This window comes from Ptychodera flava, chromosome 2 (assembly GCF_041260155.1).
Source record: "Ptychodera flava strain L36383 chromosome 2, AS_Pfla_20210202, whole genome shotgun sequence".
NCBI lineage: Eukaryota > Metazoa > Hemichordata > Enteropneusta > Ptychoderidae > Ptychodera > Ptychodera flava.
The window spans coordinates 11,756,849-11,770,388 of record NC_091929.1 but is presented as its reverse complement, the minus strand read 5'-3'; the positions used below and the strand labels follow the sequence as shown (position 1 = coordinate 11,770,388).

At 39.6% G+C, this 13,540-nt stretch overlaps 1 protein-coding gene across 1 annotated transcript in view; it reads left to right on the top strand.

Moving 5' to 3' along the window:
• Nucleotides 1–10,721: 10,721 nt before the first annotated feature.
• Nucleotides 10,722–13,540, top strand: part of LOC139114625 (uncharacterized) — an 11,270-nt gene continuing 8,451 nt past the window's right edge. Inside the window, exon 1 of the mRNA XM_070676451.1 lies at nucleotides 10,722–10,900. Coding sequence (XP_070532552.1) covers nucleotides 10,822–10,900 — 79 coding nt within the window. The 5' untranslated portion in view covers nucleotides 10,722–10,821. The remainder of the gene's footprint in view (nucleotides 10,901–13,540) is intronic.

Sequence of the window (13,540 nt, the reverse complement as noted above, 5' to 3'; positions counted from 1 at the left end):
GCTCCAATATGAAGGAGCACTCGGTTTCAGAATGTCTTCAAGGCAAATAAACTTGCATATCCAATACATTTTGCCAGCACGTGGACGCGCCAGACTTTTGAAGCCAATAATCAAGGTTAACGGATTTCCTATATACGTTTAAAGGCGTGGGCCAGGCATCAGATCGTCTTACCTGGAAATTTACTCACTGGATTCCAATTTCAATGGAAAACAAAGAGGCTATGACACCCACATAACCCTCTTACAGATTAGAACAAACTCCATCCCTGGGATCGAGTCCCCTACCTTTAAAGGCGCTTTTGGTGATCCCTTGGATCGCCTTTGTTCTAGTCAGTAAGAGGATTATGGAGGTGTGATAGCCTTTTGTTTTCCATTGAAATTGTAAGCAGTTTGGTAAATTTATATATATATATATATATATATATATATATATATATATATATATATATATTATATATATATATATATATATATATATATGCTGGTTAAAGCTTGGATTCTGTCAGGTCAGGGTAAAATTCATTTTGCACATCGTAACAGCTCCGTTGACTGCACCTGACTAATGACCGGTGTACAGAAACAGGCTTAGCGCTTAGATTGTTCAGTCAAGAATAGGCTATTAAGGGGGCTATGCGTATATTACACTGAACATTCCATGCGCAAGTACTCGGCCCTGCGTTCATGCCTTATCTATTCTGTCGAGTTCAAATGAGTGCAGGGCAGGCATTAAGAGCTGCGTAGCAAGCCAGGATTTTTCAGAGTGCCTGGATAAGCTTATGTACGGGCGTCCAATGCTTCCAGCGCCCTTGGAAAAACCTAATATGAACTGAAAATGACAGCTTGTTTCAGTACCTATTGCAGTTGTCTGTAAAGTTAAACTTGTGCCACGTGTTTGCAAGTTCATTGAAAGTGTTATGATCAACATCATGAACAATATTCACCACAGATTAATTCCTAGGGTCATTAAGTATACAAATACATGTATGCGATTAGCTGAAATAAAAATACTATATTCTTTTGACTGCTGTCATTGTATCACCACTTTATATAGTGAGTGTAATTGCCTTTTGTCAAGTCCTTCAAGCTATATATGCCAAATTGTGAATGCTCATTAAAATCAGCAGACATGAAAATGCAAGATATCTTTCACTTGTACAGCATAATTGTCTCATCAACATACACAGCAAGTTTCATAAACTTTTTAGAGTCCTTCCAGTCTTATATTCCTAATTTGGAAATTTGGTTTAATATGCAAATTGATAACTTGCTAATGTATAAATGATAAACAACTTTCATTAATATTATCACAGTTTCTTCAATGTACATAACAAGTTTCATCGACATTGATCAAGTCGATCAAGATATATCCCGAATGAGAAAACTTCGTAAAGTATGCAAATTAGTAGTTAGTGTTCAAAAGAATTCTAAAGCGGCTTTTGGTAATATTATATCATAGTGTCTACGATCAAGTCAATGAAGACATATATCCGTAATAAAGAAAGTCCATCAAATATGCAAATTAGTAATTAACTGAAGTAAAAATGCTAAATGAATTCAATAATGTTATATCGTAGTATCTTCAATGTACATAGCACTTTTTGTCAACTTTGATTTAGCAAATCCAGTTATATTTCTCTAATTAGGAAATTTCGTTAATTTGTTGATCAAGTCATTCGAGATATATATCCCCAATGAGGAAAGTTCATTAAATATGCAAATTAGCAATTAGCTTTCATGTCATCCCTTTATGTCCTTTACGGCGGATAAATCCTTGTTTGATCAACGTTTATAGCAAATCTCATCCAATTCTGTGCAGACGTTCCTTATGTATGTCTGTTTTTTTCTAAAATCATTCTTCATGCAAACGAACATGATATGGAAAGTCACACTCACCAAAACCTAATCAGTTCTTGCCATTCTCAAAAGAGAATCTATGTACCATATTTGATTATGATCTGATAAGCCGTACTTGAGATATCCCGCTAACAGACAGACGGACAGACAGACATAGAGACATCACTGCGACATTAGCTCACGTGTGTTCACATCCGTGAGCTAAAATGACAACAAAAACTTGATGACTCACTGACATGCGTCGCGGCCAATAGTTCCGGCTGTTCTGAGGAATTCCTGTATTCCTTCTGAAAACAATCACTTGATAAGTTCGCAAGGATCTAAAACTTGCGTGGTTCCGGTTTATAGAACCCTGCCTATTTGTTGGCCGCCTACGATGGAAGTCTTTCATAAATGTAGTTGCCATCTCGCTCGCAAAGTGAGCATGGGCCGACAATGTGTCCTCGTGCTTCCGTCAAGATAATTATTGAAGTTCTCTTACAAAACAGAGACTAGTCATGTCCCCTTGAAAGATTATATAAGTTTCATAATACGGCACTTCATGATTGCGATAGCAAATTTTGATGTTTTGATATTTTTTCCTTTGTGTTGCTTGCGGTTGCGTTTTCAACGGCCAGTATTGTTAAATGTCGCTGACTAATTACACGAGTCTCCTCCATAAGAATAGCACCACCTAGGTACCCTACGCGCACTTTCTGACATAGCTATGATCATCATTAGACATAACTTTTTCCAGGACCCTGCTCATCCTCCAAATCTAGGTTGATACTCTGTATTTCGTTCCTCAAGCTGTCGTGCTGTTGCAAATACCCTTGAATACGATACCCCCATTATGATCTTCACAAGATTACCGGCGAGCTCTACTGTCATCCTCATTAATCGTATAGTTTCCAAATGAATTGAATATTTTTTCTGCTTTCTGTTCTTTAGTGAAAAGATCGTATATATTACTTTAAATTCACCCCGGTGGCCCTCTTTTGTCGATAAGGTTCGACCATGTCCACGGAGACTCAATTTCATGCAAAACTTCGTATAGCAAATTTGAAATTTTAACCCAAATTTGCCCATATGTTATGCCACAGGGGTAATGGAAACGGACAATTACACATGCCTAGTACCCAGGCCCAGTAGGCAGAGGCAAAGCATAGTGAAAGTGTCTTTCTGAGGGACATCGACACAGATATTCAAACTCTAAAAGTTATCAATATTATTATCTTGTCTATCACTTGTCTGGGCTCAATTTGAAGCTCTTCGGGTAAATGCATATTTCATTGTCTTGTTTTTCGTGAAATCGATAAATTATTCTTCCCAATAGAGTCAACACATAGATGGCGGCCATTTTGAATGTTAATATCGGTAAATTTACATTACTTTTTTCCGTGGTATGAAAATGTTCACCCGAGAAACTTCATCTTTATTGTGGAAGAAAGTGGATGAAAGTTTCCTTGGGCAAGTTTTACAGTAAGTCTTTCAGTTTCGATCGAGGGGCTTATATATAAACATGTACTTTATATATTATGTTGTCACATTTTTCAAAACAAATGACGAGGACATCGTGACAAACGGCGAATCAGTCATGTCACAAACGGTTTAGAAATCCCTCCGAAACCACCGCAATACACCCTTCCTGAGATACAATAAAGCGAGCGGTTGCGTCGTCTGAGGGAGCTTTGTGACGTCACAATCAGGTCAACGCATCTGCTTGGGTGGGACCAAGCCACGAGTAACTGTACCAGTGGAAATTCAGATATTACGCAATGAGTTCAAGTGGTTGGCGAAGATATGGCGGTACTTCCGACAGCGTGACGTCACCCGGACGCGAGGCGCATCCTGCATTTCAAGGATTGACTGAATCACGGTTCAATAATTTCTCCGTGGAAACCACACGTAAAATGATCATGGTATAGGAAGCTTCATCAGCTGCAAATGGTTGTTTTTGTTCTGCTTGAAAAACGCAGCTCCTTGCTGTCCTTCAAATTCATGTCAAAAGGGCAACTTTTTAAGTTGTCTAGACACCGCAGGGTTCTTTTTCTACCCCTAGGTCTCAAAGTCCGTGTTTTTTTAATGTTAATGGTATTGTAAACATGTTAAGTTTAGCTCGGACTGGAATGCAATCGTCTAAAATAATACTGCAGTTAGTGCGCACTATGTTGGCAGGACATGCAAATACTGCGCATTTCAACGTAATCCATGTTAGGAAGTAATTAAAAAGATATGAACTTGTTTTCCAACAAAATACTGGACACGTAATCGACAGTTTCAGTAACTTTCTCGTAAAAGTTAGGTAAACGCCTTTGCGAAATACCTCGGCATGAGTATTGTTAAAGTAGAATGCCCCTCGGGCACAAATACACATCCTCTCAAAATTTTGACACTGGGGGCGACCGATCTACTGCTTGTAGGGACCCACTATGAAACATTTGGAGTAGTAAAATAAAATTATGTTTGTGAAAGTCAAAAACTATTTTCCCAATAGAGTTAGTTCAGAGAATCCGGTCATTTTGATTGTCAAATATCTGTGCATAATGTTCTCTAGTCCATAATTTGTAGGTGACCTTTGATTTATATTGATTAGTTGCTACTAGAATGGTGGAAAGTTTTATCATCGAAGAAAATTTGGGCGAAAGATGAGCATACGGCCTTAAATAGGCATGTTTCTGAGGGTAGTTTTTTTTCAATTGATTATAATTCACAGAAAGACAAAGAGTTGTACAGTCTGGTATCCATTCTTGTGCTCACATACTGTTTACGTCACACATTTGCGTAGAAATAGGCTCGATTTCTGAATAAAAGAGTAAAAATCTGTCCATATGCTATATTGAGTCCTTCTGTGAGAAAACTAAGATGATATTCCGATTTCAAAGGTGAAAGGGTAAAACATTTCGTTAGCATCAAGATAACGGACTTGTTTGTCTCTGCGTTTTTCATACTTGTTCCGCACTATAGTCTAGAGCAAAAGTATATTTGCAAAAGAGACAACCATATATTACCCATAATTCTCAGGTACACTGCCACGAGAAGGTAAGATTATAAATATAAGTGGCATATGCGCATCAAGTCTCACATTAACTGTGCAATAGTGGGTTGCAAATAAAGATGACGGAACTAGTTCAAGACATTACCCTGTTCATTACAAGTCCAGTCACCATTCAAAACAGTGTAGGTTTGGGGCAAATCATGTGTTCTACAGGTTAAATGTTGTTTGTCTAATTTGTTTACATCTGGTGAAGATAGAGCGTTATATAAGCAATGTATCACCATGGACAAACATTACAGGTCCTCAGGGTCTGCCCATTATGGGAATCACGATTGTACATACTGTATAAATAAAGAAGTTGGTGACACTGGCCTCTATCGAATGCGATACAGGCCCTGAGTTCAATGTTTCAGCTCTCTAGGAGCTGACCGATATATCTTGATAAGTAGTAGCCGTGGCCCGGGCGTCGTGATCGTGTGTTCAATCATTGGCCCCGATGAAGCTCCGCCCCTTTCGACATAGAAAGGCCAAAATGGGGACAAGATACCGTAAATTCGATGGTAGACCTTTCGTGACCATTAGACCTCCATGCTTTGATGGAACTCTTTAGCGAATACGCTGGCGTTAAGTACCTTGCAGTGTTGCAGCATCTTTTTTTAATCTCCATGGCTGCGGTAAGTAGTAGGGAATTGTCTACCACGACACAAGAAACACCCCTTTTGGCTTTGCACAATTTCGCCGGATTCTAAATAAAGAGAAGTGACAAAAGCGAGTATAATCCATGATAATTGTATTCTGCATCTCACACCGCGCCAGTTTTGTTTTGCAAAAGTGTCCGTTATGGCCATCCACAGTCAGGGTCACGTGTTATAAGCTGTACTGGTGCTAATAGTATTACGTTTAGATACACTGATCTGTAATCAATTTTCCGATTAAGATGGTCAAGTCAACGCAAGTTAGATATAAGTGATCAGCTCCCTTCATTCCACTGTGTCAACTTAATCAGTTAAATCTGCTAAACATTATTTTCTGATGCCTACCACTTGTGAGGGTTCATTTTAAAGCTCTTGTGTAAGGAAAAATTTTCACCGTCTTAGTTTTGCGAAAATCGAAAATTTACTTCCCTCATGGAGTTGACATAGAGATGACGGCCATTTTGAATTTCAAATATCGGTAAATGTTAGGTAATTGTTACTCTTGTACGAGACTTTGAACGGTGACCCCTGATTTTTATTCTTAATTTGGCAAGACAGTGGTTGAAAGTTTTATTGAGGAAAACGAGCAAACGTTTAAGTCTTTCACTTTTGAGGTGCATAACTTTAATAGATTCTCCGGAGGAGTCTCAATGGCAAACAACCAGCAAAAGGTTAGGTTTTCGGATGATGCAAACAAGAAATGCACCGAAACACACCGCAATGACCTATTCTTAGCAATTGGCCGAACGAGTGCCGGTAGCAGCGAGAGCTATGGTACGCCAATCCGTCACCTTGCTAGATGGTAACCCCCTACTAGATGTTTATAATTAGAACTCGCCTATTCTTGTCTACTTTGTCAACAAATATTTATGGATTTAGTTGATGAGGTTAAACATAGGTGGATTAACTAACTGATAAGCACGGTATTGACATTGGAGGTATATGATGTGTTTGTCGGTGTCCACAAGTGAATGGTTTGCAGATATTCCAGGGCAACTTGATAGCTTTGAATAGTTGAAAAAATAATTGCTAATAGGCGAGCTGTTATGATGGCGGTGGATAAGTAATATGCAAAGTGCAGATACGTAGTTCAAAAATATCCTCTTTTCGATAAAACCGCACAAACGGAGGTCTGCTGCATCTTCAGATCTTTTATCTTCTAGTAGATTAACAAATGCAGATATTCGGTTGCTCAAACTTAACAATAATCGGGGGGAGCTCTACCACTTATGACGGCCAATTTTGAAGCTCTTTGAATAATGAAGTTTCTGTCACCGGATTGTTATTTGTGAAACTAATAGTTAAAACTATCTAATAAAGCTAACACAGGGTCAGCGATACGTATTTTGAGCAGTCAGAATCTGCAGTCGGTCGTCTGGCAGCACAGGTAGGGAAGGAAGGAATACAGAAGGAGAATGTCGGATCTGTTTTGTCAGCGTACTGAACAATATAATAGTAAAGGAATTTGACCGCGTGTACTTTGACCCCAGGGTCAATGCGTGCATAATGTCAATGACTCTTAACTGTTGTTCCAATTACACAACACACTAATGCACTCACGGACGTTCAACTTTTTTAATCGGCTGCAGCAGAACTTTTTTTCACCTGTGATACGACTTTTAGTTTCTCGCTTAAAAGTTTTCAAATGTTCAGCGATTTTTGACTTTTTGCCATTACAAGATGCGCGTTCGTACTTGTAGCTCGACTTTATGATGCCCAGACACATTAAAAATAAACACACAGTTTGTCTATAACTTTATTACATAGCTGCTTATATCACTCGCCGGTCTCTGGTGAGAACGATATCGATTGTTTGCAATACATCCTTATCTATACACCAATCGGTAGTAAAAATTCCTAGGGTCACTTTTTGTGTTTCCAACTAAACTAACCTGTTTTTGAAATCAGTTTCTTAGCAATGAAAACCACAGAGAGAGAAAGTCCACACATCCTTTTGACGATACTTTTATGATATTATGTGATATTTCCATAAACGAGACATGCATTTTCAATTTAGTCCTTCCTTGTCTCTCGATGAACGGGTCCCCTCGCCTTCTCCGATCTTTCTTTCACGTCAAAACATAGACCCTCGTTTTTCTTGAGGGTCTACGGTCAAACATATGCGGGAAGTATGCAGTATGATGTTGACAAACCAACTTAATCCCGTGATACAACACGGTACAGTGTTTGGTCAAGTGCTCAGACGTTGCAATTAGCGGGAGAGGGTACCGTTGATTGAAACACTGGAATGTAACTGTGACAGAAAGTACATGTCGTTTTGGAAAGACCACACAGATACTGTAAAGAAGTCATCAAAACGATGTGATGATTTCGTGTCCCCCCCCCCTCTGTTGACACTTCAACTTGCATATCAGACGTACGTTTGCTTGTCTTTTGATCCGGACATTGTCGATCCTGGCCGAAATCATACATCAACAGTGTTAAAGCAGGTGCAGCCACAAACAATACACTTTTAAAGGGGTCCTTATTATGATAAGATATATTGTACATGACAAGTAATGTGACTGACAATTTAAGTCAAGAGGGTAATTGATCTGCTGTTCATAATTTGCCCTCCCACTAAAATTTTTTCGACCTACCCTCCCGCACTCAAACTTCATTTTTACCCACTCCCCACTTATTTTTGCCTGTTTCCCCTCCCCACTGTGAATTTTTGAAGCTCCCCTACCCTGTGGCAAAACACTTGCCGATTTCCCCTGCCCTGGAAATAATTGCCCTCCAAATTTTGTCACTTCATTTCCCCTGCAGACATGAAAAGTTATAAGTACTTGCCCTGTGTCCCAATCCCCGGAAACACCATGGCTCAACTTCCCCTGTCCCCGTTTTAAAAGTAGCTTTCCCTCTCATCGTTTTTTGCCAAGCCCTGTCCCCAGGACAATTAACCGATATCTGCCCTGCCCGACAAAAAAACTAAAATTTGCTCCCCTGCCACTTAAAAACGTGTCCCCTGCCCGAGCAAAATTAAAATTTTCCCCGCCCTCAAAAATTGCTCCTGGAACAGCTTTTTTGATGAATAGCTCCGTTGGCTGCACCTGTTTAAGGTAGTATGTGCCCCGAAAGTGAAAGACTGTAAACTTTTGCTCAAACTTTCCTCAAGGAAATTTCAACTATTTCTTATCAAAATCATGAATAACCATCGGGGGCGGGGTCACCGTGCAAATTTTGATGCTAGAGACATGAAGTACCCAAGATTTACCGATATGAAATTCAAAATGGCTACCGTTCCTGTGTTAACTCTATGGAGAAAAATACAATTTTTGATTTAGAAAAAACTAAGACTGTGAAACAATACAGGCAATTTTCAGTATTAGACAGCGAAGCTACTGCAGTGAACTGCAATAAAACTGCTTACACTAATTAGTTTCAACTGTAGCTAGCTGGCAAAATTTACTGTAACACTGTGGAAAGTCAGATAACACGAGATCGGCTTTTACTCTGCATGTGGGCAGTCAAAATAAACTAACAGAAACTGCCAAGCTATAACACACTACAGTGTCACTGTCACTGCAAACCTGAACAGTGACAGAGATAGCTCTGACTCTGATGTACATGGTAGTTGAAGAAGAGTTTGGGTCAAATGACGCTCACGACAGTGAAACATACTTGTACACAAGATCAGGCCAGAGAGCAACACATGGAAGAACACATAGAAATTTTTGAATTCTGGCATATGAGAATAATCAAATATTAAAGAAAAAAAGATGGGGTCACCATGCTCGATTTTCTAAATTTTCACATTCTTGTTATAAAATGATACAGAAGTAAAACTTTTAACGGTAAAGACTAAAAGAAAAAGTATGTGACCAAATGGAATTATTTATTTTTTAACCAAATATTTAATTATTACACCCAAAATTTCAGAGATTAAAACATTTATTTGATGGAATATTTTAACCTTCCAGTATTGTCAATTGTGAGTAGCATCTAATCCTTATATGTCTTGTAGTTTTGAAACAAATTTTCGGTAGGTCACTGTGCAATCTGGCAATTAGCCAGAATTCACAATTTGCCTACTCTCTAATGATTGTCATTTTGTGTGCTCTTCAGCAGGAGCAATTGACCTGGCCAGAGTTGGATTAACTCAAGTTGGCTTTTAGACCAATAAATCTAAAAAATTCACTGATGCATTTAAATAACTTGCTTTTGGAATATGACTATACAAAGTGCTAATACAGGTAGTGTTGAACACCTGTGAGCAGAACGGCGCAATACATGTTTATTTTTTTCTGCGCTCACATCCTTTACAAATATGCGGGCCTGTGATAGTTTGGGCGGGGGGACTTGAAAAATTTTGACCATATAGAGGGGGCGCATTTGAAATTTTTTTAGGGGGATCTGAAAAAAACCCAAGATTTCAATCGAGATTCCTTTCAGCCCCTCCCCCCCCCCATCGTTATTTGTGAACGCAGCCTAAGCAGTGAATTTACTGCAGTAGTTTCGCTATCTAATACTGAAAATGTAATATTATATTCGGCTTTCATCTGGCGACAGATATTTGGATGCTCAAACTTTTACCATTCCTTTCTGATCGACATCCTGTGGTGGATCATATTGAAGCTTGTTGGATACTAGTTAGAACAGTTTCACCGTCTTAGTTTTTCGAAAATGTAAGATGTTATTTTTCTCGAGAGTTATCATGGGTGGGTATAGAGGCCATTTTGAATTTCAAATGTCGGTAATGCTATTTTTTCTCTTTTATTGCACTTTGCATGATGGGCCTTGCTTTTTTTAGGTTTGGCGAGGGAATGGTTGAAAGTTTCATCAAGGAAAATTTGAACAAAAGTTTAGTCTTCCATATCATAGCCTACGACATAGGCACATGTGTTGCGTACGTTTTGATGGGGGGTCTCAAGGGGGACCCATCCCATCCCCCTTGAAAAGATTAGAGAACGTGATAAGTAATGGAGGAGCATAGAGAGTGGAACTGAAGGCCATGATGTGTATCATGAGAGGAGTTCACATTTGCAGTAGATCACCTCTGTGTTGTACATGACCTTCCCGTATTATGTCACAGTACCTTTCGCAACACTTATATCTACATCCATATAAATAGCTACTTGTTCAGAGCTAGTAATTTGAATAAAGACTGGTCCGTTCGATGAAGCAAATTACGACCCTGGCCGACAACAATCTTATGAATACATTACGCACACATAACGCCTACAGTAGGGTAAATTAAACCACGCGTATTTGCATAAACATACATTATTAATCTCCGGTTTCTTGCGTGAGGCTTCACTTGGCTTTGGACTGTGTTGCAAGCAGGACACAAAGATGAAGATTGCATTGTGTGCTATCGTTGCGGTGTGGCTGCCTCTATTGGTTCATGCAGTTACAGTGGCGCCCAAGACAGGTAGGATTTAAAACTGGTAATAATAGCCTGGCAATACTGAATTTACTTGCTCAAGAAGACGGCACCTCCTTCAATATTTCGGGCATTCCTTCCGTAACCTCTTTAACAGATCAAAGTTCCTTTGATGAGAAGATCGGTGTTTTTAAGTTTTGCTGGGGAAAGTCTTCTAATAGGTGAATGAACTGGCACTGCCACTAAGATGACGCTGTTTGCACACGATCTGTCTGAATAATTGAAGTTTGTCGTCTCAGCTCGGATCGGACCGTACTGGAACGTCTCTTTAGTTCTCTTTCCCAAACTTTCGCGTCGCGGGACTTTTTTGATCAACGAGGCGCCAGCTGCAAAGATATGTTTTAATACATCATGTAGTCGTCATATGATTGAATATCAGTGTTCAAGGACAGGACGATTTTTCGATTCTTCCAGCTCTCCGGTAGAAATTTGTAACACAACTTGCCGCTGAATATATATTTAAAGTACTTTAAGCTCGTATATATTTTACGCGAGATCATTAACACGTGTACGTAAAAATAGTTCTAGACGCCAACACTGCAAGATTACTGGTAAAGCTCAGTACTGATCAATTTCGAACAACGTTGCCTCAGTTTTTTTTCGATTATTTAATTAAGCCTGTTATTATATCTGAAGAAGCACTACGCCTTGCAGCGGCCGTTATGAGAGGGTGGTTACCAGGTGCGGCTAATTATGGGGTCGTTTGCTAATTGCCTTTCTCGGAGCGACAAAGTTTTGTCGTGAATTCATTTGCCGCTTCTTGCGAAAAAAAAAACATTGCACCTAGTTTGCATCCCAAATGAGCGGGTATTCAAAATCCCGATTGTCAGGAATGCGAAATCCTTAATTGTTGTCTTTGTTTTTTTCCTTTTTTTTGCGAATTCGCGCAAGGGGGCCCATGATCCTTTGCCATCGGTCCATAACTTTGTCTAGAACATTTCTTTCTCTGTCAATGCATCCGGGCTGAAGTGTACCTACTTGTCGCGTCTCGCTCGTGGGCGAAATACCGTCAGAGTGTGAATCGGTCTATACATCTTGGTGTAAAACGTGTTACGCCTTTCAAGGGTGTAACAGTGTGGTGTGTTCTTGTCCGTTGGCACTTAAAAACAATGAGATACAATCAGTCTTTCTGATCAATTCGTATTTGACAATGTGATTACTTTCGTGTGACTTCGAGCTTGACCTGTTTGTCTCTGATCGAGTTTATGAATGCACACTATAATTACTTTAGTTTCATATCAATATTGAACGTCATCTGCTCTCGCTATTTGAACAGCGGGCCGCACAGTTAACAGTATCACCGCAGTATTTACCTCTACAAACGTGTTGCATACTTTGTGTAGAAAACTGTACATATAAGACATACACTCGCATGACACGAAGCAGTTGGACACGTCGAAGTATCTCGAACAAAACATGAACCGGTGATGCACACGGAAAGAAAATTGCGTTGCATCAGTGGAGAATGGTCGCATTTGCAAATGTCTGTATTTGACAAGTGTGCGAGGGAATAACAGCAATGTGAAACGTGCACCTTGCTTGAAGAATTGATTTTGTTCTAATTTTACCTGAAAAGGCAAGATTGACTATCTGTTTGTTTTGACTTGACAATTTGTGTCCCAGTTACACTGCTAGATAAACATCCCAACGGCCACTTTTGGAGATCTTCTTACATAACTGTTACTCATTTGCATTTTCATTGTTTTAGTTAAGATAATAGTTTATCAGTCGTCTATTGTAGCACGGATAAGATGATTGTAGGAATAATACGAAGATTTGTGGATCTCTATTTGGCTGAATTCTTGGGTCAACTGTATGAATAGTGTGCCGGCCGGGGAGTTGCCTGGTAATCTTTACTCCTAATCAGTGGAAACCCTTGCAGAGAATACGAATGTCACTTCGCCTTACTATGAGATCACGGTTAATCCATGCTAATTCCATGAGCAGATTGGCAAGGACGACGCAATTAAGAGGCCGTTCGAATGACCTTTGGTAGAGAAAGACATTTTGTCATTTGCCTGCTGATGAGATAATGGTCAAACGACGCTAATTCCATCAGTACAGCCATACAGATGAACCAATTAACGGGCAATTCGAAAATGAAAGACATTCTTGCGATAAAAGAAGCAACGGAAATCCCGGAGAGGGTACAAAAGCTCCAAGGACCAATATCTCATTGTAATGACGCTAAATAATGACAACCGGCAACTTCAAGGGCAGCTTACAAATGTGTCCGTAATAAGGTTCTTTGCGAGTGATTTCTTTTCGCTCGGTGAAGCACTTTTTCTATTGTTCCGCTGTTGAAGACACCATGCGGGCGACGGATTAGTCGAGCTGCGTGGCTCAGACCCTTGCTCGCGCAGAAGAACGTTGAGGGCGCGTAATCGTATGGTAGTGACATCAACGCAGGATCGCCAAACAGACAAACCACGCAATTACGATGGAAACAGTGGACTTATACAAACAGGAAAAACTGTAGTTACCATATAAGATACCTCGGTGGAAGGGTTAAGGCTATAAAGGAAATGACAAGAAAGAGGGAAATCGTGGCGTATCAGCAAATAATATATCCAATGCTACAAGTTAAAGTGGAAGGCACCTCGGGGACAGACATTTCGGACTCTCAAA